At 40.0% G+C, this 22303-nt stretch overlaps 1 protein-coding gene and 1 long non-coding RNA gene across 3 annotated transcripts in view; both read right to left on the bottom strand.

Annotated features, from left to right (window-relative positions):
• Positions 1 to 189: 189 nt before the first annotated feature.
• LOC122490082 lies at positions 190 to 478 on the bottom strand. Its single transcript, XR_006299078.1, has 2 exons — positions 296 to 478; positions 190 to 263 (listed from the first exon to the last, which is right to left on the bottom strand). It is a non-coding gene; the product is annotated as an uncharacterized LOC122490082 (long non-coding RNA).
• Positions 479 to 2627: 2149 nt separating this feature from the next.
• The window catches only part of KATNA1 (katanin catalytic subunit A1), a 42686-nt gene continuing 23010 nt past the window's right edge, over positions 2628 to 22303 (bottom strand). For both annotated transcript variants that reach the window (XM_043592586.1, XM_043592587.1), the window contains exons 5-11: positions 11926 to 12047; positions 10661 to 10766; positions 9681 to 9839; positions 5324 to 5450; positions 4669 to 4803; positions 4229 to 4355; positions 2628 to 2981 (exon numbers count right to left, since the gene is read on the bottom strand). In XM_043592586.1, the coding sequence (XP_043448521.1) occupies positions 2783 to 2981; positions 4229 to 4355; positions 4669 to 4803; positions 5324 to 5450; positions 9681 to 9839; positions 10661 to 10766; positions 11926 to 12047 (975 nt within the window). In that variant the 3' untranslated portion in view covers positions 2628 to 2782. The remainder of the gene's footprint in view (positions 2982 to 4228; positions 4356 to 4668; positions 4804 to 5323; positions 5451 to 9680; positions 9840 to 10660; positions 10767 to 11925; positions 12048 to 22303) is intronic.

Below are 22303 nucleotides of genomic sequence, written 5' to 3' on the forward strand. Positions count from 1 at the left end.
CAAGTCAATTAATGAGTCCATCAGTATCCTGGAATTAGAGCCCTTGCTCTTGTCATCCTTAGTGCCGTTTACCCTTCAACAGTGTTTGGTCTCTTTTTAAAAAAACATCTCTCATATTGACATCTATTTTATAATGTCTAGGATATATATAATACCTTTACTCCATGTGCTCGATGTTTTCTATTGTGTTTTATTATCTTTTATTGCAACCCATGATTTTAAACACTTTGTTCAAGAAAGTAGTGACTGGCTTTTAAAACCACCTTAGGGAAGAGGGGGTAAAAAATAAAACCACCTTAGATTTAGGCTAAATAGATACGTATGTGTGGGGGAAAGATGACAGGTGGCAGAGTGAAGGAGTAAGGTTTCATTTTTGCCTAGGTGTTTTTAATAAGGACTAACAACAGCCCTGTGAAATACACTTTCTCCATGTTATAGAAGAATAAATGATAGCATGCAATTTAAATTTAGTTTGATACTAAAGTCACCCAGCTTATAGTAACTCTTTATGTCCTTCCTCAAAGTTGCTAGAAATTACCAGCTCTACCTCCAGTGCATCCATTAAGCATGATGCTTATAGACTCTAGTTAAGGAGAACAATGTAGGAGGCTATGTGGCCAATTGGAGAGTGTAGGCTTTGCAGTTAGCAGAGCCCTCTCCTGCCTTGCCTCCTTACCAGTGACACCTGGGACCATGGTGTGACAGTCTTTTTTTTTTTTTTATTTCTGTTTATTTTTGAGAGAGAGAGAGAAAGCACAAGTGGGGAAGGGGCAGAGAGAGAGAGGGAGACACAGAATCTGAAGCAGGCTCCAGGCTCTGAGCTGTCAGCACAGAGCCCGATGCAGGGCTTGAACTCACAAACTGCGAGATCGTGACCTGAGCTGAAGTCGGACCCCTAACCGAATGATCCACCCAGGCACCGCAGCACTCGGTCTCTTTGAGGCTCTGTTTTCTATGGTTGAGACGATACAATAAGTTGTCTTTTACAGAGTAATCCTTGGGGTGTCTGGGTGGCTCAGTTGGTTATGCGTCCCACTCCTGATTTTGGCTCAGGTCACGGTCTCACGGTTCGTGAGTTCAAGCCCTGCATCCGGCTCTGCACTGGCGGCTAGGAGCCTGCTTGGGATTCTCTCTCTCTCTGCTCATCCCCTTCTGTCTGTCTCTCTCAAATAAACATTTTAAAAAAGTAATCTTAAATGAGTATCTTAGGTAAGACTGTATGCCATTAATTTTTATTTCATTTATTAACTTATAGTTGCACCATTAACTGTTACTTTTAAAAAAAAAGTGTTTATTTTGAATTTTTTTTTTTCCAACGTTTATTTATTTTTGGGACAGAGAGAGACAGAGCATGAAGGGGGGAGGGGCAGAGACTAGAGGGAGACACAGAATCGGAAACAGGCTCCAGGCTCTGAGCCATCAGCCCAGAGCCTGACGCGGGGCTCGAACTCCCGGACCGCGAGATCGTGACCTGGCTGAAGTCGGACGCTTAACCGACTGCGCCACCCAGGCGCCCCAAAAAGTGTTTATTTTGAAAGAGAGAGAGACAATCCCAAGCAGGCTCCGTGCCACCAACACAGAGCCCAGCTCGGGGCTCAGTCCTGCCAACTGTGACATCATGGCCTGAGCCAAAACCAAGAGTCAGACTTTAACCGACTGAGCCACCCAGGTGCCCCCATTAACTGTTATTTTAATTATGCACAGTATCCATGTGAATGGGTTAATGAGTCATTTATTAGGGTACCGTGAGCAGCGTAAGCTTACAAGAATTTACTTGCCTACAGGGCAGCTCATAGGTAGGCAGAATAAAGTCAAGCAAGAGTGTACACGGGGCGCCTGGGTGGCTCAGGTGGTTAAGCGTCCAACTCTTGATTTCTGCTCAGGTCATGATCTCAGGGTTTGTGGGATGGAGCCTTGTGTCGGGCCCTGCAGTGACAGTGCGGAGCCTGCTGGGGATTCTGTTTTCCTCTCTCTGCCCCTACCCTACCCCCCCTCTCACACACTCTCTCTCTCAAAAGTAAATAAACTTAAAAACATTAAAAGCAAGGGGGCACCTGGGTGGCTCGGTCGGTTGGGCGTCTGACTTCGGCTCAGGTCATGATCTCATGGTTTATGAGTTCGGGCCCCGCATTGGGCTCTGTGCTGACAGCGCAGAGCCTGGAGCCTGCTTCAGGTTCTGTGTCTCCTTCTCTCTCTGCCCCTCCCCAACTTGTGCTCTGTCTCTATCAAAAATAAATAAAAAAATCTTTAAAATACATTAAAGCAAGTATATATAGATATATATTTTTTTCCTTTTAAGTGCATTGTAAAACGAAGGGGCTTTAAAGTTCTCCCAGGAAGAGGAAGGAAACCACTGGAACGGCAAGCAGGAAGGCGCACCAGGCGTGGCTCATGCGTCACTGGCCACTTGTGTAAAAATGTTAGGGAATTTCCAGTTATCCACTGGCACCCAGGGTGCTACAGCCAGTCTTACTCCTTAGAAGGCACGGCAGACGCACAGGGGAAGAGAAGACGCTGTGCACAGAAGTGCGTAAAAGACGCTTTCCAAGCTAAGAATCACATTTGTGCTGCAACATACGTGCTCAGTGAAAGAGAAATGGGGTAATATTAGAATAAAACAAATTTGCTTGCAGCTTTAAAAAACTGCCTTTATTCAGAATCGTTTTTAAAATCTTACCATTATGAAAGTTTAAAAAAATATAGCACTCGGTGCAATGAAATACTACATTTAATTATTATTCAAACACTTAAGGCAGGTTTCTCACAGTTTACATGTGAGAATTTAGCATGATCCAAACTCAAATATCCATTTCTCGTATCTTTCGATATCTGCAGCAGAAACTGACTTAGAAACTTTTTTTAAAGCCATTTCAAAATCCTCCATAGTTGTAGGCATGTGCATTTCCTCTTTTGAAAGATTTCTGATTTCTTCTGGGGTCAAACCTTCAATACGCCTTCTCATTGCCATCAAGGATGCATCCCTAGTTTTTAAATTAAAACACACACAGTGTTATTTTGATTGAATATAAACCTGGGGAAAGAAAACTTTTTCAGTATGTGTTACTACTCTGTTATTATCCATACTAGACATATGTAGTATTGCACAGAATCTTGTATCAGATACAAGGCTTGTTCTGAGTTGTTTTTTAGCAGTTAAATCTTCCAAGATGAAAATAAGGATATTAGTTTAAATGAATGATACTGAGCAGGAAGCCCGAGGAAAAGTAAAAGGGTATTAACAATGACACTAGCAATTGAATTTCTTTCTAAGTGGCTGATAAAATAAACATCAGAGAAGAGAGAACCTGTTAGCTGAAAAATATTTTCTACCTGTGTAAGAAAAACTAAATGATCAAATCAAGGTGTTTCTCTTTTCCCTTCTGTATTAGTTTTGTTTGTTTTGGGGGTTTTTATGGTTTTGTTTTTAAAGAAGAAACTTCAGATTTAAGGACCTCTGCTTTCACCAAGTTTCACCTTGGATAACAGCCACCATTTATGCCAAGGGGCCTGCTGGGGATTCCGTCTTCCTCTCTCTCTGCCCCTCCCCTACCGACCTCTCACACGCGCTCTCTCTCAAAAGTAAATAACCTTAATAAACATTAAAAACAAGTGTATATAGATATTTATTTTTTCCTTTTAAGTACACTGTAAAATAAAACACAGCTGCTTCACAGACACACATTAGTTTTCACTAATCCTCACGACAACCTGCGTGGGGAGCTTACTTTACAATGAGTACCTTGCTGATAAACATATGAACTAATACTTAGATCAGGACAAAACCTACTTGAATCAACTGGATTAGAGATTTGTTTCTTTTTCACTGCTGTTCCTATCATATTCGGGACACTTGCCCTGAAAGTGAGATCATACTCTCCTTGAGTATGCCCAATCAGTTCCACAGTTCTATTTCTTACAAAAAAGTATATGGAAAAGGCACAGCAACATTTTTTTAATCCGAGAATTACTGATTTTCTATATTACACCAGTTGTTCTAATACCAAATTCTCAAACTTGTAGTTTTCAAATGCACCACACTGTTCAGTGACATGCAAAACACTCAAATTCTTACCAGCACCTTACCACAAACTTAATACCAAAACTTGTGTCTCTGACTAGAAACTGAAATATAGGTCTTTATTCTTCACCTATCTTATTAATTCGGCGTAAAAACTTCCTAACAGAAGTTAATACCCACAAAAACCTACGCTTTCAAAATAATTCATACCTGCACACGTTGGTAATGTCCGCACCCGAATAACCTTCCATATTTTCTGCTATACTTGCAAGGTCAACATCATCAGCCAATTCCAGCTCACGTAGACTTATTCGTAACAGCTCCTCCCTGCCTTTTGCTAATGATGGAAACAAATTTTTAAATGTTAAGCCTTCAACAGAAACATAATCAAGTCTACTTTGTATAAGAAGTTGGTTTTCCAATTCTTAGAGCTCATTTGCTTAAAAATTTAAGAGACACTCCTCGCTGTTTAAAATTTCCTGGCATCGAGGCTTTCAGGTTCTAGATAGAGCCAAACCAATTAATACAAGCAAAGACATCCTACATGTGTCTCCTTAAAGGAAAGTCAATTAATACCAGATTTTAAAATCTCTAAGCAAAACTACCTAACAGTTAACATGAGCTTTCTGACAAGATTCAAATGAAGATACCTGATGGTAATGGAATATAGATTCTTTTCTCAAGACGTCGTCTTAATGCCTCATCAATATCCCAGGGAAAGTTAGTAGCTGCCAGAACCATAACCATCTTGGAAGGGTCATCATTTTCAGAAGCACCCCCAACACCTATGAAAAAGGGTGAGGAGAATGTAAAAAGACACTTAAGTCAGTATACAAACTAAAGCTCAACTACTTAAAGATCATCTCATATTTGGTACTAAATTACAAGGTAGTGTAATTGTTAAGCCTCCCTACGACTTCTTAAGCTAATTGGTACATAGATGAATTTGGGGCCCAAGAAAACTAAGTTTTAGTGTGCAAAAAAGAAAAAAAAAACACCTCAAAATAGATTTAATCAAAAGACCAGCTCAGCTTAACTGTATACCAATTTCTACAATTTTTCAAAGCATCTGTATCCCTGAGGCAAAGTTATTTGCACTTATTTCAATTTCATTGCTAACAATAAGAAATCCGAGCATATCCCACGAGGCTCTGTGAATCGCCGTTATTTCTGGCATGTCCCCACAGTCAGTGTACCCAGTATACCATCAACCTCCAGGACCTACTGCCAGCCCTCTCCGGTCGTCTGGAGCGTGTGGCTTAGCACCAGGAGTAGAGCTCAGCCCGTGCGCAGACGCACACATACCATCCATCTGAACCAGCAGCTCTGCTTTCACCCTCCTGCTTGCCTCGTGCTCTTCTGAAGTCCCTCTGCGACTACAAATGGAATCGATCTCATCGATAAATATGGTAGCCGGGGAGTAAAATCGAGCCTAAGTAAAGAAACCATGTAACACCAGGTTTTTATTTCATTTAAAAATAATCCAGAGCAATCAGGAGAAGAGCCACAACGCATCTGTCTCGTCCTAATTCTGGGGGGAGAGGATAACCGGGAACAGCTAAGAGATCGCGTCTAACATAAGCTTACCATATACTTAAATCTTACATGGCTTTTTTCGTGACACTAAGTACTTGAGCTGGCAATATATATTTACTCACGAGTGATACATGTACAGAATTACCGTGTATGCTGCAACAATACGGACGACAATGGCCGGAAAACATTTACAGATATTTGTACGTGCTCTCAAGTTCTAGAAAAAACTGGTTACAGACAACCATTACCTTAAATAAAATCATATAGATTCCCTCTAAGAAATCCTCATTAAATTGCCATTTTTCATTTGACAATACATTTATTACAGTAACTAAAGAAGTTCATTATTAATCACTTTTAAATGAAGTATCCAAACTTACAGAATCAATGCACAGGAGGGTTTGAAGCTAAATGATGGCAAAGATTTCTCAAAACACGGCTTAGTGAACCAACAGCACTTTTCAAAGGTTTTTCCAAAAACAAAAGTCTGCAATGGCAAGTGAACATTATGGACTTGAACACCCAATTATACTGGGTCTACGATTCTCTTGGACCGTGAGTTATAATCTAGCATCCTCTAAGAGGCAATTCACTGTTTTGGAAGCACTGTGCCTCCAAAGTATGGATTCAGTTTTAGTCTGTCCACTGGGAAAATCCTTACATTTTTAAATCTCATTTTCGCTTTTAGTTGAAAATCTGAATTCTAAGTCATCAGTTCCCTCCACAGGGACAATCTATTTTTTTTTTAAGTTTATTTATTTTGAGAGAGAGGGAGAGAGAATAAGAGTGGGGGAAGGGCAGAGGCAGAGGGAGAGAGAATTCCAAGCAGGCTCCATGCTGTCAGCACAGAGCCTGATGTGGGGCTCAAATCAGGAACTCAGGGATCATGACCTGAGTCGAAATCAAGAGTCAGACACTCCACTGACCGAGCCACCCAGGCGCCCTGGATAATTTTTAATAAGGTGTCCTGATTTGATTTTAGGTAGTATGTACAAAAATTTTTGTACTCTTTTCAAATAATAGGAAAAAAAATAGAGGAGAAAACAAGAAAAAAAAAGCATCCAAAAAATATTCTCAATTGAAATTCTATCAAGAAACCACCTGTCAACAGAGCCTACACTAACAAAAACTAAATTTCAACCTACTTGTTGCCATACGAAGAAAAAACCTAGTAGATTCTTCCCAACTATTCAGGGTCTGCAGAATGGTCTGACTTAAAGCAGAGGCTACAAGGCACATGTAAATTGGCTTTGGATGACACGGAAAATATTACAGAAAGATTCAAATGTTTTGGCCTGCACAGCATCCCTTCTGGTAACAGAAGTCCACCTTTTCATTCACGAACCATCCTTTTACATTCTTCTTCCACTACTTCAAGAGAGGCCAACTCTTTTGAAGTTACAGGGGCATCATTCAGGCCTGGCCCATCAGATCACTCCCAATTCTCTAACCAAAATGATGGACTGAAGCACGGGCATGTGACTCAAAACAGGCCAAACATTAAGCCCTGGAATTCTGCTGGAAGAACTGAGAGAGGAGGGCTAATTCCTCTGGGATCACCTTAAAGACAATAAACACAAGGCCTAAGGCTCTGACGGCTATCTTCACTACCACTCAGGACTGCCCCAAATCAAAGCCAACCCACAGGAAAATAGAGGCAAAGGTCAGAGAGACATTCCCAAAAACATCTGAACTGCTAGATCTTGGTAGGTCTAAAAATCTAAAACATAACCTCCAAAAATTCCTAGTTACATGACCCAGTATATTATTCTTTTAAACGCATTCGAGTAGGTTTCTGACACTTGAAAATGAAAGTTCTTGACAACGCAACAAAAATTATACCATTAAGTTTTTGTATGTGTTTGTTACCATGTCATGAGAAAACTCCTGTATACACTTATATTTATGTGACATTATTTAAAATACAAGCCTTGAGGCATGTTTGCTTTGAGAGATTTCTGGGGGACAGGGGTGGGCCCTCAGGGAGAGGCAAGTCCTCTATAGAGCAGTCAAAACAAGATATGAGAGGCAGTATCACTTTCCTCCATAAGAGAGCCCATATGGTGAACAGAAAAACAAACAAACAAAACAACTAAGCTAGTTTTAAATCTGAGCTCCAATCAAAAGTCGTAAAGGCAGAAGGCTCCAAACTGTAGGCACTGGCTTATGATTAAGCCCCTACCTAAGCAGGCAACTCAAAGCAGCACATTCCAGATAAGCAGGCATTTATTTAGAGATGGTAAACACCAGGGAAGCCAGTAAAAAATAAGCTGTTTGATATACCTTCATAAACCTCACTATAAAAAATAATGTAAATTAATACTCTGAAACAGGCTTCCACACAGAAGAAAATGGTCAGTTTTCTCAAATATATTAACCCTCCATTAGAAAATATATCAAATAATTCTTAAACAGAACAGCTAATTTCTATTTGCCCTTGTGAGTCAGGCTCTGTATTAAACAATTTATATGCATTAGCTTGTTTCACAGAAGTAACTCCTGTCGAATGGTCCTCTTTTTATAAAGCAACTGAGGATCAGGAAAGGACTCTGCCCACAGTTACCAGCTCGGAAAGCGAGAGAGGAGGGGTCTGAACCCAGGCCACCTGGCTCTAAAGACGCCATACTAAGCCATTCACTCTTAGCTTACATTTTTAAAAAGCCTAGTTATCCTGGAATCCTGACAGTAGAATTTTCTTTCCCCTGAAGCAAATAAATGATCTAAGAGGTTCTCCACTAGATTCCTCTAGTGGCATAAATTATTGATAAGCTATTAAGAAGAACCTGTTAGAATTTGCATCCTGCCTTATAAGTTATCGAACCTGAAGGACAAAATAGGAATTGAAACAGAAGACTTTACAGAAAATGGATAACCTGGGGCACCTGGGTGGCTCAGTTGGTTGAGTATCTGACTTTAGCCCAGGTCATGATCTCGTGGTCCATGAGTTCAAGCCCCGCATCGGGCTCTGTGCTGACAGCTTGGAACCTGGGGCCTGCTTCAGATTCTGTGTGTCCCCCTCTCCCTACCCCTCCCCTGCTCATGCTCACTCGCTCTCTCGAAAATAAACAATAAAAACATTTTTTTTTAAAAGACATGGATAACCTGAAATTATATAAGGGTTTTCGTTTGCTTGTTTTTATACTGAACCTAAGGAAGTAAGATCTAGCGTCATTAACATAGCCATCTAAGACTTCATCCATGATGGAGTCTTTAGAGTTAAGAATGCTAGCCATTCTCTATAAGTGTAACTCTGTTCTAATACATGTAACTACATGATTTTTTTTTAACGTTATTTTTGAGAGAGAGAGAGAGAGAGAGAGAGAGAGAGAGAGAGAGAGAGTGAGCGCACAAGCAGGGGTGAGGCGGAGAGAGAGGGAGACACAGAATCCGAATCAGGCTCCAGGCTCTGAGCTGTCAACAAAGAGCCCAACATGGGGCTCAAACTCATGAACTGCGAGATCATGCCCTGAGCCGAAGTTGGACACTTAACCAACTGAGCCAGCCAGGCACCCCTAAACTACACAATTTCTTAAATGAGGCAAGACTGAAATCATCAGTGAAGCTTAGAGTCTGAAGTCTAAAAAGCTGTTGAATTCAATCTAAACACTCTACTAGAATTTGTTGAATTATACTCCTTCTGATATTCAGATTAGTGGGGGTGGAAGAAGGAAAAAAGAAACTCAAAGTAACAATCAAGGAAGTAACAATCCAAAGACTGGGGCATTAAACGCAAGGTATTTACTATCTAGTTAATAGACTGGAGGTGATCTAAGTTCCATAACTACTTGATTTTCACCACTCTGCATTACTGTTATGACAGTGCATTTACCATATTATACCTAAGCCTACTGATTTAGAAAACAGAGTAATTTTAGCAGGTTAGTAATGCAGATCCCATAATGTGAGCATGCCCATAAGCCATCAGAGATGGCTCTTCCTCTAGAGGAAAGGAGACATGGAAAAAGTCGATTTACTCATGTGATTAAAGGATTCTAGCTTCGAAGGCACGGGAATCCCACTCTGGGCACATCACCTTGCCTCACTGTTCTACACACTGGAGATAGTTACGACTCACTTTCTCCCCTTTTAGAGGTAAAGAATCTTTAGAGTTGGCTCAAACGTTCACCATTTCGAACAGAAGACGGACAAGCTTCTCGGACTCTCCTCTGTACTTGGAAGTCAGAGTGGATGAGGACACATTGAAGAATGTTGTCTTGCATTCCGTAGCTACTGCTTTAGCAAGGAGGGTCTTTCCTGTGCCGGGTGGCCCAACCATCAACACTCCCTGTTGCGGAGACAAGAACATAAGTGAGAGATTTACCTGCCACTGTTCTAATTCATAAGAATTCCATTACTACGAATTTGCAACTAATACATAATATTAAGACAAATAAAACATAAACAAAAGGATACTTTAGCACAAATTTACTTTTCTCATTATAAAAGGTAACTACATTAGTAAAAATCTGGAACTCAGAAATGAGAAAAATATAATCAATATTATTGATACTATAATAATCACACTCTAACACAAATACCATTATTATTGGGACCTATTTCCTCCTAGTCTTTTGGTTGAACAAATTAGTTTTTTTGTTACACAGCTGTACTCAAAGTAGGTCTAGAACTTTGTAGCTTGCTTATCATTTCATATTTCAAGAATTCTTCACAAGTGCAGTTAGCCATCAGCACATTTTCCAAATCCAAGAAAGGTTTTTTCACTGTCTTTTCAGAGAGCTGATGACTTTTTAAAAAAAGCACCTACTCGATACAGATGTCTCCATCTCTTAAAGACAAACCCAAGAAGTAGAGGATACAAGTGTAGCATCTTAGATAAAACAGCGTTTCTGCATTAGGCAACTTGTTCATAGGCTAATACAAGCTCACTCGAAATCAACTTTCCAAAGGTCACACTGTACCTATTTCTTATTCTGGGAACCTCGCAAGAGCTTTGGTCTAAACAAAATTCTGAATGACATACCTTCTAATTGAAAGCTTTTCTTACCTATTCTTTCTCCCCTCACTTCCCTGAATAAGATAAATACGAGTTTTCCACAGCAATACACGCCCTTCACGCTGTCAGTGCCATAACAATAACAAACTTACTTTCCACGGTCTCCTGATGCCCTTAAAGAATTCTGGCATCCACATGGGTAACACCACAGCTTCCTTGAGCAACTTTTTAGCTTCCACTAAATCAGCAATATCGTCCCTGAAAGAGGAGAGACTTTATCAACACGCTCTTATGTTCCACATTTAGCTCCACGTAGTCGTCCCCGAGAGCTGCTGGAGGCACACGGGCTCACAGCGCCCACACAGTGCCCGCCCTCCCGCAGCACACCGTGACGAGGCCCGCCACACCGACCGGCGGACGTGCAGCACAAGCTCACTCTCGAGTTCCTGGCAGGAAAGACTGTCCACCCGGTGAAGCAGAACACAGGTCTGTGGGCCCACGGAGATCTTAGATCAGGTGTCTCATTTTACGTTCCTGCTCTTGTGATGCTCATTCCATAAACTCCGTGACTTAGAAACAACGAGCCCGTTAAAACCAAACAAGCAGACATAAAGAATAAAAAGGGCATAGAGCAGAGCCAGGCTGCAATATTGCCGCTTTGCCTCCAACCCTCCTGAGAGGCAGACCCCAGAGATAAAGAGTATCAGACAGACCGCCACGAAGTCATCTCCAACCACTAGAAAACTCTACTGCTGCTACATGTGGCATTTCCATGAAAATAAATGCTCACTGTATAAATCTCAAATACCAAAAAACATTTGTAAAACATCCCCAAAGCCATCCCTAAAAACCATTAAGGGAGCTTTTAGAACTCAGTGCAACAATGATACTTCTTTGATTCAGTGTAATATTAAACAAGTTCAGAGCCATTACTAGGAATCAGAGAAAATAAAAGAAACACCCAGGGGATAAACCTATAGGTAACAAGCAACATGGGGCTCGTGGAAGGCTCAGTCCGTAGAACACGAGACTCTTGATCTCGGGGTTGTTAAGTCCAAGCCCTACTTGGGCACAGAGCTCATGTAAAAACCAAAACAAGCAACACACGTGCAATAAGAGTCATTGCCATTTCACCATTGGAGGATGTCCCAAAAAGAAGATGGAAATTTCTGTCATCTTCTTCCCGTTCTGTACGAAGATTTTCTTATTTAATATAAACTTATTTATCATTTGTTATAATCAAATCAAATCAAATCGTTTCAGACAGACACTTGATACAGCCTGAACCAAGTGCTGGGTTCACACTACATGTACTCTGGGTCCATCCCCAAGGACTAATCTTCAGCGCATGCCCACACTGGTTCCGTTTTCTTTTCCTAAAAGCATTATCCCATTATCTTGTTGTGATATAACTTACCATCGAACATTGGGATTCTGAGAAATTATATCTCTTTCCAAAGCTTCTACTAAGTCCTTATCATATCCAGTACTATCAAATTTACTTGTCTCTGGTTCTGTAACTGCAGCAGGTGATTTGTTCTACATTGGGAGAAAAAAAAAAAAAAAAAAACAGGAGCTTCTGATTGCCTCAACAATTATATTTTGTTTCTGTGAGTCAGACACAAAGACTGGACTCCAGTGATATTTTTTTAAAGAGCTAATATAATAGTACAAGTAATAAGGACAGAATCAAAGACTATTAAGTCATCCTACACCAACATCAGAGTTATCAGAGTTTCATATTCAACTTTCACTTTTACATAAAAAGTATGACAAAAGTGCTCAAGTGAAACAAAAATATTATGTATACGAACTGGCAAGAATCAAGAAATCAATACTGAGATGAACTGTGGTTACTAAAGAATACTAGATAGGTGTGACATTTATCTCAAAGCTTTAGGGGACATAAGGTTAAAGGCAGACGGTTTCTGTAGCTAAGATTACAGCTCACTCTTAACCACCTACTTGGCCCCCACCAACGCTCCTAAAACATCCCTTTCCACAGTTCCCACCCCACTCCAAGAGACACCTCCATCCTAGGTGGGATCCCCTCCTGTGCTCTGTGCCCACAGTCCTTAGGGTCACAGCTCGTAAGCCGTGTACGAAAGTACTGCAGGGCACAATGGCAAACTCACAGAGCACTGCAGGATATTTGACATTTTTGAGGGAAACCCAGCAGAATCTGTTGAACGCTGGCTGAACTACCAGTTCCAGGTAGTTCTGTTTCTACATTAAAATTACTACATTCCTTTCAATAACGCCACATTTTTGTGAAGGTGCGTTTCTGGCAGTTTCTGTGATAAAAGGAATAGTGGGAAAATCAAGGTGAAAGAGGAATGACAGTGAAATGTCTACTCTGCCTCCAAAGTCTGAGAAACTGAGCTGTGTCCAACATGTGCTGTTAGGACATGGCAAAGTGGTCTGAACCTAACTTCTTCACTAATGGATGGGTATTCTCTTTGTCCTACGAGGTGCTGTAAAAAATTAGAGATACTCATGAATTTTATATAAGGCAAGAAAATGTACGAAGCTCTGAACTATGGTAAATATTTACTTGGCCTTGTACCAGAATTCCTACCCTGTCTCATTAACATTGGTTAGCCTGTAACATGATTTCTTAGTGGTGGGATCTAAAAGTATTAATGTATCCACTTAGCCAATATTTATAATATTCAAAAGTCTTACACTAGATGGTAAAAAAAAGTATGTCTCACAATATACATATTCAATATCTGATACTAACATAAAAAATTCAAGGAAGGTATTGTGCATTTAAAAGAGGAGAAGGTCGGGGCACCTGGCTGGTTTGGTCAGAAGAGCATGCAACCCTTGATCTCAGGGTTGTGAGTTTAAGCCCCACACTGGGCATAAAGATTACTAAAAAAATTAAATTAAAAAAAAAAATAAGGGCGCCTGGGTGGCTCAGTCAGTTAAGCGTCTGACTTCAGCTCAGTCATGATCTCGCGGTTTGTGACTTTGAGCCCCGCATCAGGCTCTGTGCTGACAGCTCAGAGCCTGGAGCCTGCTTTGGATTCTGTGTCTCCCTCTCTCTCTGCCCCTCCCCTGCTCATGCTCTGTCTCTCTCTGTCTCAAAAATAAATAAAACCGGGGCGCCTGGGTGGCGCAGTTGGTTAAGCGTCCGACTTCAGCCAGGTCACGATCTCGCGGTCCGTGAGTTCGAGCCCCGCGTCGGGCTCTGGGCTGATGGCTCGGAGCCTGGAGCCTGTTTCCGATTCTATGTCTCCCTCTCTCTCTGCCCCTCCCCCGTTCATGCTCTGTCTCTCTCTGTCCCAAAAATAAATAAACGTTGAAAAAAAAAATTAAAAAAAAAAAAATAAAATAAATAAATAAATAAATAAAACCATTAAAAAATTTTTTTAAAAAGGAGGAATCCAGCAAGAAAAAAGAATTGTATACTATAACCAACTGATGTTTATTCCAGAGATGCAAGGCTAGTTCAATACATAATACACACACACACACATACGTAATCTATATATTAACACACTAAAGAAGGAAAACTATAGCATCATACAATAGACGCTAAAAAAGCATCTGGCATAACTCAACATCCATCTAGAATAAAAACTCTCAGAAAAACAGGATTAAAGAGGAACTTCTTCAACATGGTAAGGAGCATACACAACAAACCTAGCATTAATGTTTTATTTAATAAAGAAACACTGAATGGCTTCCCCCTAAAACTGAAAACAAGCTAGAATGTCCACTTTCATCACACTTATTCAACACAGCGCTAAAAGTTTCAGCCAAAGTAACAGAGCAAGAAAAGGAATAAAAGCATCTAAATCCAAAAGAAAGAAACAAAAATGTTCTATTTGCAAATGACATGATGTCTACTCAGAAAATGGTAAGGACGCTACAAAAATTCTCCTAAAATTAATAAATGACTTCAGCAAGGTGGCAGGACACAAGACAAATATACAAAAGTCAATTTCATCACTAGAGAAATGCAAATCAAAACCTCAATGAGATACCAGTTCATATCATCATGATGGCTATTATTAAAATTTGTAAAAGCAAAAAACACAGAAAATAACACGTGTTGGCAAAAATGTGAAGAAATTGGAACCTGTGTGCATTATTGATGGAGATGTAAAAATGGTGCAACCACTGTGGAAGTTTGGTGATGCCTTGAAAAATTAAAAACAGAATTATACATGACTCAATTCCACTTCTAGATGGATATATATATATCCATATATCTCCAAAAGACTTGAAAACAGGGTCTCAAAGAGATTTTTATACACCAATGACATGGAAGCAGTATTCACAATAGCTAAAAGGTGGAAGCAACCCAGTGTCCATTGATGGATGACTGGATAAACACCAATGGAGTTGGTGAAATTCTGACAGACCTTATACTAAGTAGAATAAGCTAACAGAAAAGGCAAACACTGTACAATTCCACTCATATGAGGTACTTAAAGCAATCAAATTCATAGAGACAGAGAGTAAAATAATGGTTGCCAGGGGCTGAGGAAGGGAGGAATAGGGAGTGTGATACTATGATTTGTATTAAGTATATATTCAGTCTAACTCCCATTCCTGGCACACAGTTCCTACAACGCTTGTAGTTTCTTAAGTGATAAGAACTATGGGAAGATCTTTTGCTATAATATTTAGTTTTTGTTCCCAGCTCCTAAAATTGCTCCAGAGCAGTAAAGATGAAGAGGTGTCCTTTGTTATTCTTAACAGGCCCCTTTGCACCATGCCTGCGCTTATGCTAACACCTTAAGTTTTGGAAAGCCCCTAGATAACCACAGGATAGGGCTGTTGTCAAGGGAACCAAACAGGTGATTAAAGTGTTGGAACTTCAGCCCCACCCCACCAACCTCTGGCAAGGGGAGGGGGCTGAAGATTCAATTAATCACCGATAGCCAATGATTTAATCAATCATGACCAAATAATGAAGTCTCCATAATAACCCAAAAGGATGTGGTTCGGAGACCTTCCAGTTTGTGAACACATGAAGGTGCTAGAAACGTGGCATGCCTGGAGAAGGCACAGAAGCTCCCATATACCTTGCCCTATGCTACTCTTCCATCTGGCTGTACCTGAGTTGTATCCTTTGTAATCAACTGGTAGCCGGGTATAAACTGTTATTCCTGAGTTCAGTTAGCTGCTCTAGCAAATTACTGAACCAAGGAGGGAGTCATGGTAGCCTCTGATTTATACCAGTTGATCAGAAACACAGGTGACATCCTGACTTGCAAGTGGTACTGATGTGGAAGCAATCTTGTGGGACTGAGCCCTTACCGGTGAGATCTGATGCTAACTCCAGGTAGAGAAGTGTCAAACTTAAGTTGTAGGATATGCAGCTGGTGTTGGCAAGTTGGTTGGTGTGGGGAACCCTACACACTTGGAATTCAGAAGTGTTCTGTGAGCAGGGAGTAGGCAGAAGACAGGGTTTTCCTTTTCAGGGAGCTATTTATTTATTTATTTAATGGGTAGAGTTTCAGTTTTGCAAAATTGAAAATGTTCCGTGATGGATGGTGGTGATGGTACAACAATATAAATGTACTTAACTTCACTAAACTGCACACTTAAAAATGGTTAAAATGGGGGGAGCCTGGGTGGCTTAGTCAGTTAAGGGTCCGCCTCTTGATTTTGGCTCAGGTCATGATCTCAGGGTTGTGAGATTGAGCCCCATGTCAGGCTCCATGCTAAGTGTGGAGCCTGCTTAAGATTCTCTCCCTCTGCTCCTCCCCAGCTCTCTCTCTCTCTCAAAAAAAAAAAAAAAAATATATATATATATATATATGTATATATATGTGTGTGTATGTGTGTATATATGCTAAAATGGTAAACTTTATGTTACTTCATATTTTTAAAAAAAATTTTTAAATGTTTAGATTTATTTTTGAGACACACACACAGAGTGTAAGCAGGGGAGGGGCAGAAAGAGAGGGAGACACAGAATCTGAAATGGATTCCAGGGGCGCCTGGGTGGCGCAGTCGGTTAAGCGTCCGACTTCAGCCAGGTCACGATCTCACGGTCCGTGAGTTCGAGCCCCGCGTCAGGCTCTGGGCTGATGGCTCAGAGCCTGGAGCCTGTTTCCGATTCTGTGTCTCCCTCTCTCTCTGCCCCTCCCCCGTTCATGCTCTGTCTCTCTCTGTCCCAAAAATAAATAAATGTTGAAATGGATTCCAGACTCTGAGCTGTCAGCACAGAGCCTGATGGGGGGCTTGAACCCACAAATGATGAACCAACTGAGCCACCCAGGCACCCCTATGTTACATTATATTAAAACCACCATTAAAATATATATTTTTTTGGAAAGTCAATTCTGTTTCCATATACAGTACTAGCAATGAATAGGTAGACACTGAAATTAGAAATACAATACCACTTACAATCACTTAAAAAAAGTGAAACAAATGTAAAATCTAACAGGACATCTGCAAGACTTGTATTCTGAAAACTATACAATGCTGATGAAAGAAATAAAAACTCTAAATAAATGTAGATAAATAACATGTTCGTGGACTGGAAGACTTGATATAATAAAGAGGTCAACTTTCTACAAACTGATATACAGATTTAACATGATTCAAAACCTCATGAATCAAAACCTCAGCAAGATTCTTTGCAGATGTAGAAAAGCTGATTCTATGGGAATGCAAACTGGTGTAGCCACTCTGGAAAACGGTATGGAGGTTCCTCAAAAAACTAATAGAACTACCCTACGACCCAGCAAGTGCACTACTAGGCGTTTATCCACGGGATACAGGTGTGCTGTTTCAAAGGGACACATGCACCCCCATGTTTATAGCAGCACTATCAACAACAGCCAAAGTATGGAAAGAGCCCACATGTCCATCGAAGGATGAATGGATAAAGAAGATGTGGTACATATATATATATACAATGGAGTATTACTCGGCAATCAAAAAGAATGAAATCTTGCCATTTGTAACTACGTGGATGGAACTGGAGGCTATTATGCTAAGTGAAATTGTCAGAGAAACACAAAAATCATATGACTTCATTCATACGAGGACTTTAAGAGACAAAACAGATGAACATAAGGGAAGGGAAACAAAAATAATATAAACACAGGGAGGGGGACAAAACAGAAGAGACTCATAAATATGGAGAACTGGGGGTTACAGGAGGGATTGTAGGAGGGGGGATGGGCTAAATGGGTAAGGGGCACTAAGGAATCTACTCCTGAAATCAGTGTTTCACTATATGCTAACTAATTTGGATGTAAATTTAAAAAAAAAAAAAAAAGATTCTAAAATTTATACGGAAAAAGAAAGGAACGAGAATAGCTAAAACAATTTTGGAAAGAAAGAATGAAATGGGATGAATCAGTCTACCCAATTTGAAGACTTATTAGACAGCTCTAGTAACCAAGACTGGGTAGTACTGGTTGAGAGGCAGATACACGTATCAGTGAAACACAACAGAGAACCCAGAACTAAAGGCACACAAATACGCCCAACTCATTTTTTAAAAAAAGGTATAAAAGCAATTCAGTAAAATATAGCCTTTCCAACAAATGGTGCTGGAGAAATTGCACATGTATAATAACTGAACCTCAACCTAAGCCTTACACAAAAATCAACTCACAACAGATCATGAGTTTAAATGTAAAACATAAATTTATAAAACTTTTAGGAAAAATATAGAAAATATTTAGGATCTAGGGCTAGGCAAAGAGTTAAAAACTCAATACCAGAAGTACAATTTATAAATTGAAATACTGGACTTCACCAAAATTAAAATATTTTGCCTTGTAAAAGATCCATTTAAAACAACGAACAGGGGCGCCTGGGTGGTGCAGTCGGTTAAGCGTCGACTTCAGCCAGGTCACGATCTCGCGGTCCGTGAGTTCGAGCCCCGCTTCGGGCTCTGGGCTGATGGCTTGGAGCCTGGAGCCTGTTTCCGATTCTGTGTCTCCCTCTCTCTCTGCCCCTCCCCCGTTCATGCTCTGTCTCTCTCTGTCCCAAAAATAAATAAAAACGTTGAAAAAAAATTAAAAAAATAAAATAAAATAAAATAAAAATAAAACAACGAACAGACAAGTTTCACACTGAAAGAAAATAGTTGCAGAACACGTATCTGACGAAAGGCTAGTACCCAGAATATATAAGGGACTCTCACAGCAAAACTAAAAGGCTACCAATATGGGAGAAGATATTTGCAAATGACATATTAGATAAAGGGTTGGTATCCAAAATCTATAAAGAACTTAACAAACATCCAAAAAACAAATAACCCAGTGAAGAAATGGGCAAAAGACATGACACTTTTCCAAAGAAGACATCCAGATGGCCAACTGACACATGAAAAAATGCTTAACATCACTCATCATCAAGGAAATACAAATCAAAACCACAATGAGATACCACCTGACACCTGTCAGAATGGCGAACATTAACAACTCAGGCAACAACAGATGTTGGCGAGGATGCGGAGAAAGAGGATCTCTTTTGCACTGCTGGTGGGAATGCAAACTGGTGCAGTCACTCTAGAAAACAGTATGGAGGTTCCTCAAAAAATTAAAAATAGAACTACCCTACGACCCAGCAACTGCACTACTAGGTATTTATCCAAGGGATACAGGTGTGCTGTTTTGAAAGGGCACATGCACCCCCATGTTTATAGCAGCGCTATCGACAACAGCCAGAGTATGGAAAGAGCCCAAATGTCCAGCGACAGATGAATGGATACAGAAGATGTGGTATATATATATATATATATATATATATATATATATATATATACACAATGGAGTATTAGTCAGCAATCAAAAAGAATGAAAACCTGACATTTGCAACACCGAGAATAAAATTAGAGTATATTATCCTAAGCCAAATTAGTCAGAGAAAGACAAATATCATAGGACTTCACTCATATGTGGAATTTAAGACACAAAACAGATGAACATAAGGGAAGGGAAGCAAAAATAATATAAAAACGGGGTGGGGGGGACAAAACACAAGAGACTCTTAAAAATAGAGAACAAACTCAGGGTTGCTGGAGGGCGTGTGGGTAGGGGCATGGATTAAATGGGCAAAGGGCATTAAGGAGGGCACCTGCTAGGATGAGCACTGGGTGTTCTATGTAGGGGATGAACCACTGGATTCTACTCCTGAAACCATTATATGCTAATTTGGATGTAAATTAAAAATAATAATAAAATAATAATAAAGAACTCTCAAACCCCAACGGTAGAAGGACAACCCATTTTGACAACAGGCAAAAGACCTGAAGAGAAACACTGTGGGGCGCCTGGGTGGCTCAGTTGGTTAAGTGTACAACTTCAGTTCAGGTCACGAGCTCACTCACAGTCCATGGGTTCAAGCCCCAAGTCAGGTTCTGTGCTAAGAGCTTGGGGCCTAGAGCCTGCTTTGGACTCTGTGTCTCCCTTTCTCTCTGTCCCTCCCTCACCTCTCAAAAATAAACATTTTTTAAAAAATAAAAAAAAATGCACCAAAGAGCACGTGTCTGTGCTTGTATTTCATTTCCTCTAGTCATTTGTACAGCTACTATTTAGAACAGACCAGCTCAATATAGAAAGATTGTCAGAATATACTGACTGCTGAAAAGAACAGATTACTTTATGATTCCACTTTTGGCAAAAAAAAAAAAAAAAAAAAAAAAGTCATGTATATGGAAAAGGATATTCCATGGGATTAACAGATCTCAGGAAGAGTAGGAATGTGAGTTTGAGGGGTTTTTACTTATTCTATTTTCTGATTTTCTAAAATGAATATGTAATAAAAGATTTTAAATAGGATAAAAGTCTATTCACCTTTTATGGCTTAATGGTTTTATTCCATGAAGTTTTCTGACTACCATCATCTTCTTCTTCTAAGAAGTCTGTTCTTCCTATTTTTTTTTAAGTTTATTTATTTATTTTGAGACAGAGAGACTGCAAGCGGGGGAAACGCAGAGAGAGAGAATCCCAAGCAGGCTCCGCAGGGCCAGCGCAGAGCTCAAGATGGGGCTTGAACTCACAAAACCGAGATCATGACGAGAACGGAAATCAGACACTCAACCAACTGAGGCACGCAGCCACCCAGAAGTCTGTTCTTTTTAGTCACTAGTTACTACCACCATTCAGCATCTAATTACAGTAAACCCTTGGATTGCGAGTAACTTGTTTTGCTAGTGCCACAAGATGAGCAAACATTTCTAATAAATTTTAACTTGATACACGAGTTATGTCTTGCACCACAAGTAGTATGTGATGCTGAACATCACAAGATCACAAGTGAGCCAATGGTTCCTCTCTCTCTCCGTCTCTCTCTCTCTCTGCGGAATTGTGGGTAATAGTCTCCCATGCTCGGATCCCTGGTCTCAGGCTGCGGTGTTTGGCAGGAATCAGTGATTTTTCAGAACGCTGGAAGGTGCCCACAACTGGCACTAGTATATTTTTGTCACTTCAAAGCACCTATGGACAGTCTTTGCTTTTTCATACGAGAGTAAGCTTAGGAATGTTTTGCTTCCTTCTAGGTCAGGCTGCCTGAGATATAGACCCTTTCTTCTCCTGCCTTAGTTCCAGTTATGTTAAATACAGTATATGACAAGAGTTTATTAATATAGTACTGTAGTCAACATCCGTGCAAGCATATACAATGGCCTCTGTGCAGAAAAAGATTCTATTGAGCTAATAGACAGCAGTGATTCCGTTAGTGATAGTCAAAGTCATCCTACACAATAACCCTCCTCTGTCTCATCTCCCTCACACCAGCCACGAAAGTTTTCAAAGCTAAGTGCAGGTTAATTTATTTATTCTTCTTTATATATTGTATTTTCTTTATTATTTTGTATTATATGAGAGTATTGTAATCATTTTTATATGAATATTTTTGGGTTTTGGAACGAATCATCTGAGTTTCCATTATTTCTTATGGGGAAATTTGCTTTGATATATGTAAGTGCTTTGGATTACAAGTATGTTTCCAGAACAAATTATGCTTGCAAACCAAGGTTTTGCTGTATTAGAAAACCATGATTTTTCAACTGTCATAGGAATAATTGATTTAGGCAAGGATCACTGGATGCTAAAACAAGTAAATGAAATGGTGATGAGAAATAGGATCTTTACATAGTCTCAAGGTGTCTCCCCCCAAATTATTATAAAGGGAGAAAGAACAACTTCGCAGTGGAGAGCCCAGGCAGACACCACCCTAACAAAGCACTCCAATTTATCTCAAGTCACAGGACAAATAAACATCCTGTACCTCTTTACATAATACACTGCAAAGAACAAAACTTCCCTTCAATGGTATTCCTGCCCAAAATGTATAACCTTAATCTAATCACAAGGAAACATCAGAAGAGCCCACACAGAGAGGCACTCTACAAAATAACTGGCCTGCACTCTTCAAAAATGCCAGGCCCAAAACAGCAAGAACAAAAAGAGCAAGCCGAGAACATTTTCACAGCAACGAGACTAAGGAAACAGGACAGCCAAACGCAGCGTGTGCTCTCTTGCTGCACGAGGCTAGATGAGCTCGACGCCATTACTGGGATAACTGGCTGAATTTTATGAGGGTCTATGGATCAATGTAAAATATATGGCTTGTGACAACAGATTGTGTTTATGGGAAAGAATGTCCAAGTACTTAGGAAATACACTATCAAGTATTTAAGGGTAAAAGGGCATGATATCTACAACTTACTCATAATGCTTCAGAAAAAAAAAAAAGTATATAGAAAGTAGATGATAAAGCAAAAGGGGCAAAATATTTGTTAAAATTGGGTAAAGAATATATGGAAATTCCTTACACCATGCTTGCAACTTGTTTCCAAGTCT

Source organism: Prionailurus bengalensis, chromosome B2 (assembly GCF_016509475.1).
Source record: "Prionailurus bengalensis isolate Pbe53 chromosome B2, Fcat_Pben_1.1_paternal_pri, whole genome shotgun sequence".
Classification (NCBI taxonomy): Eukaryota; Metazoa; Chordata; class Mammalia; order Carnivora; family Felidae; genus Prionailurus; species Prionailurus bengalensis.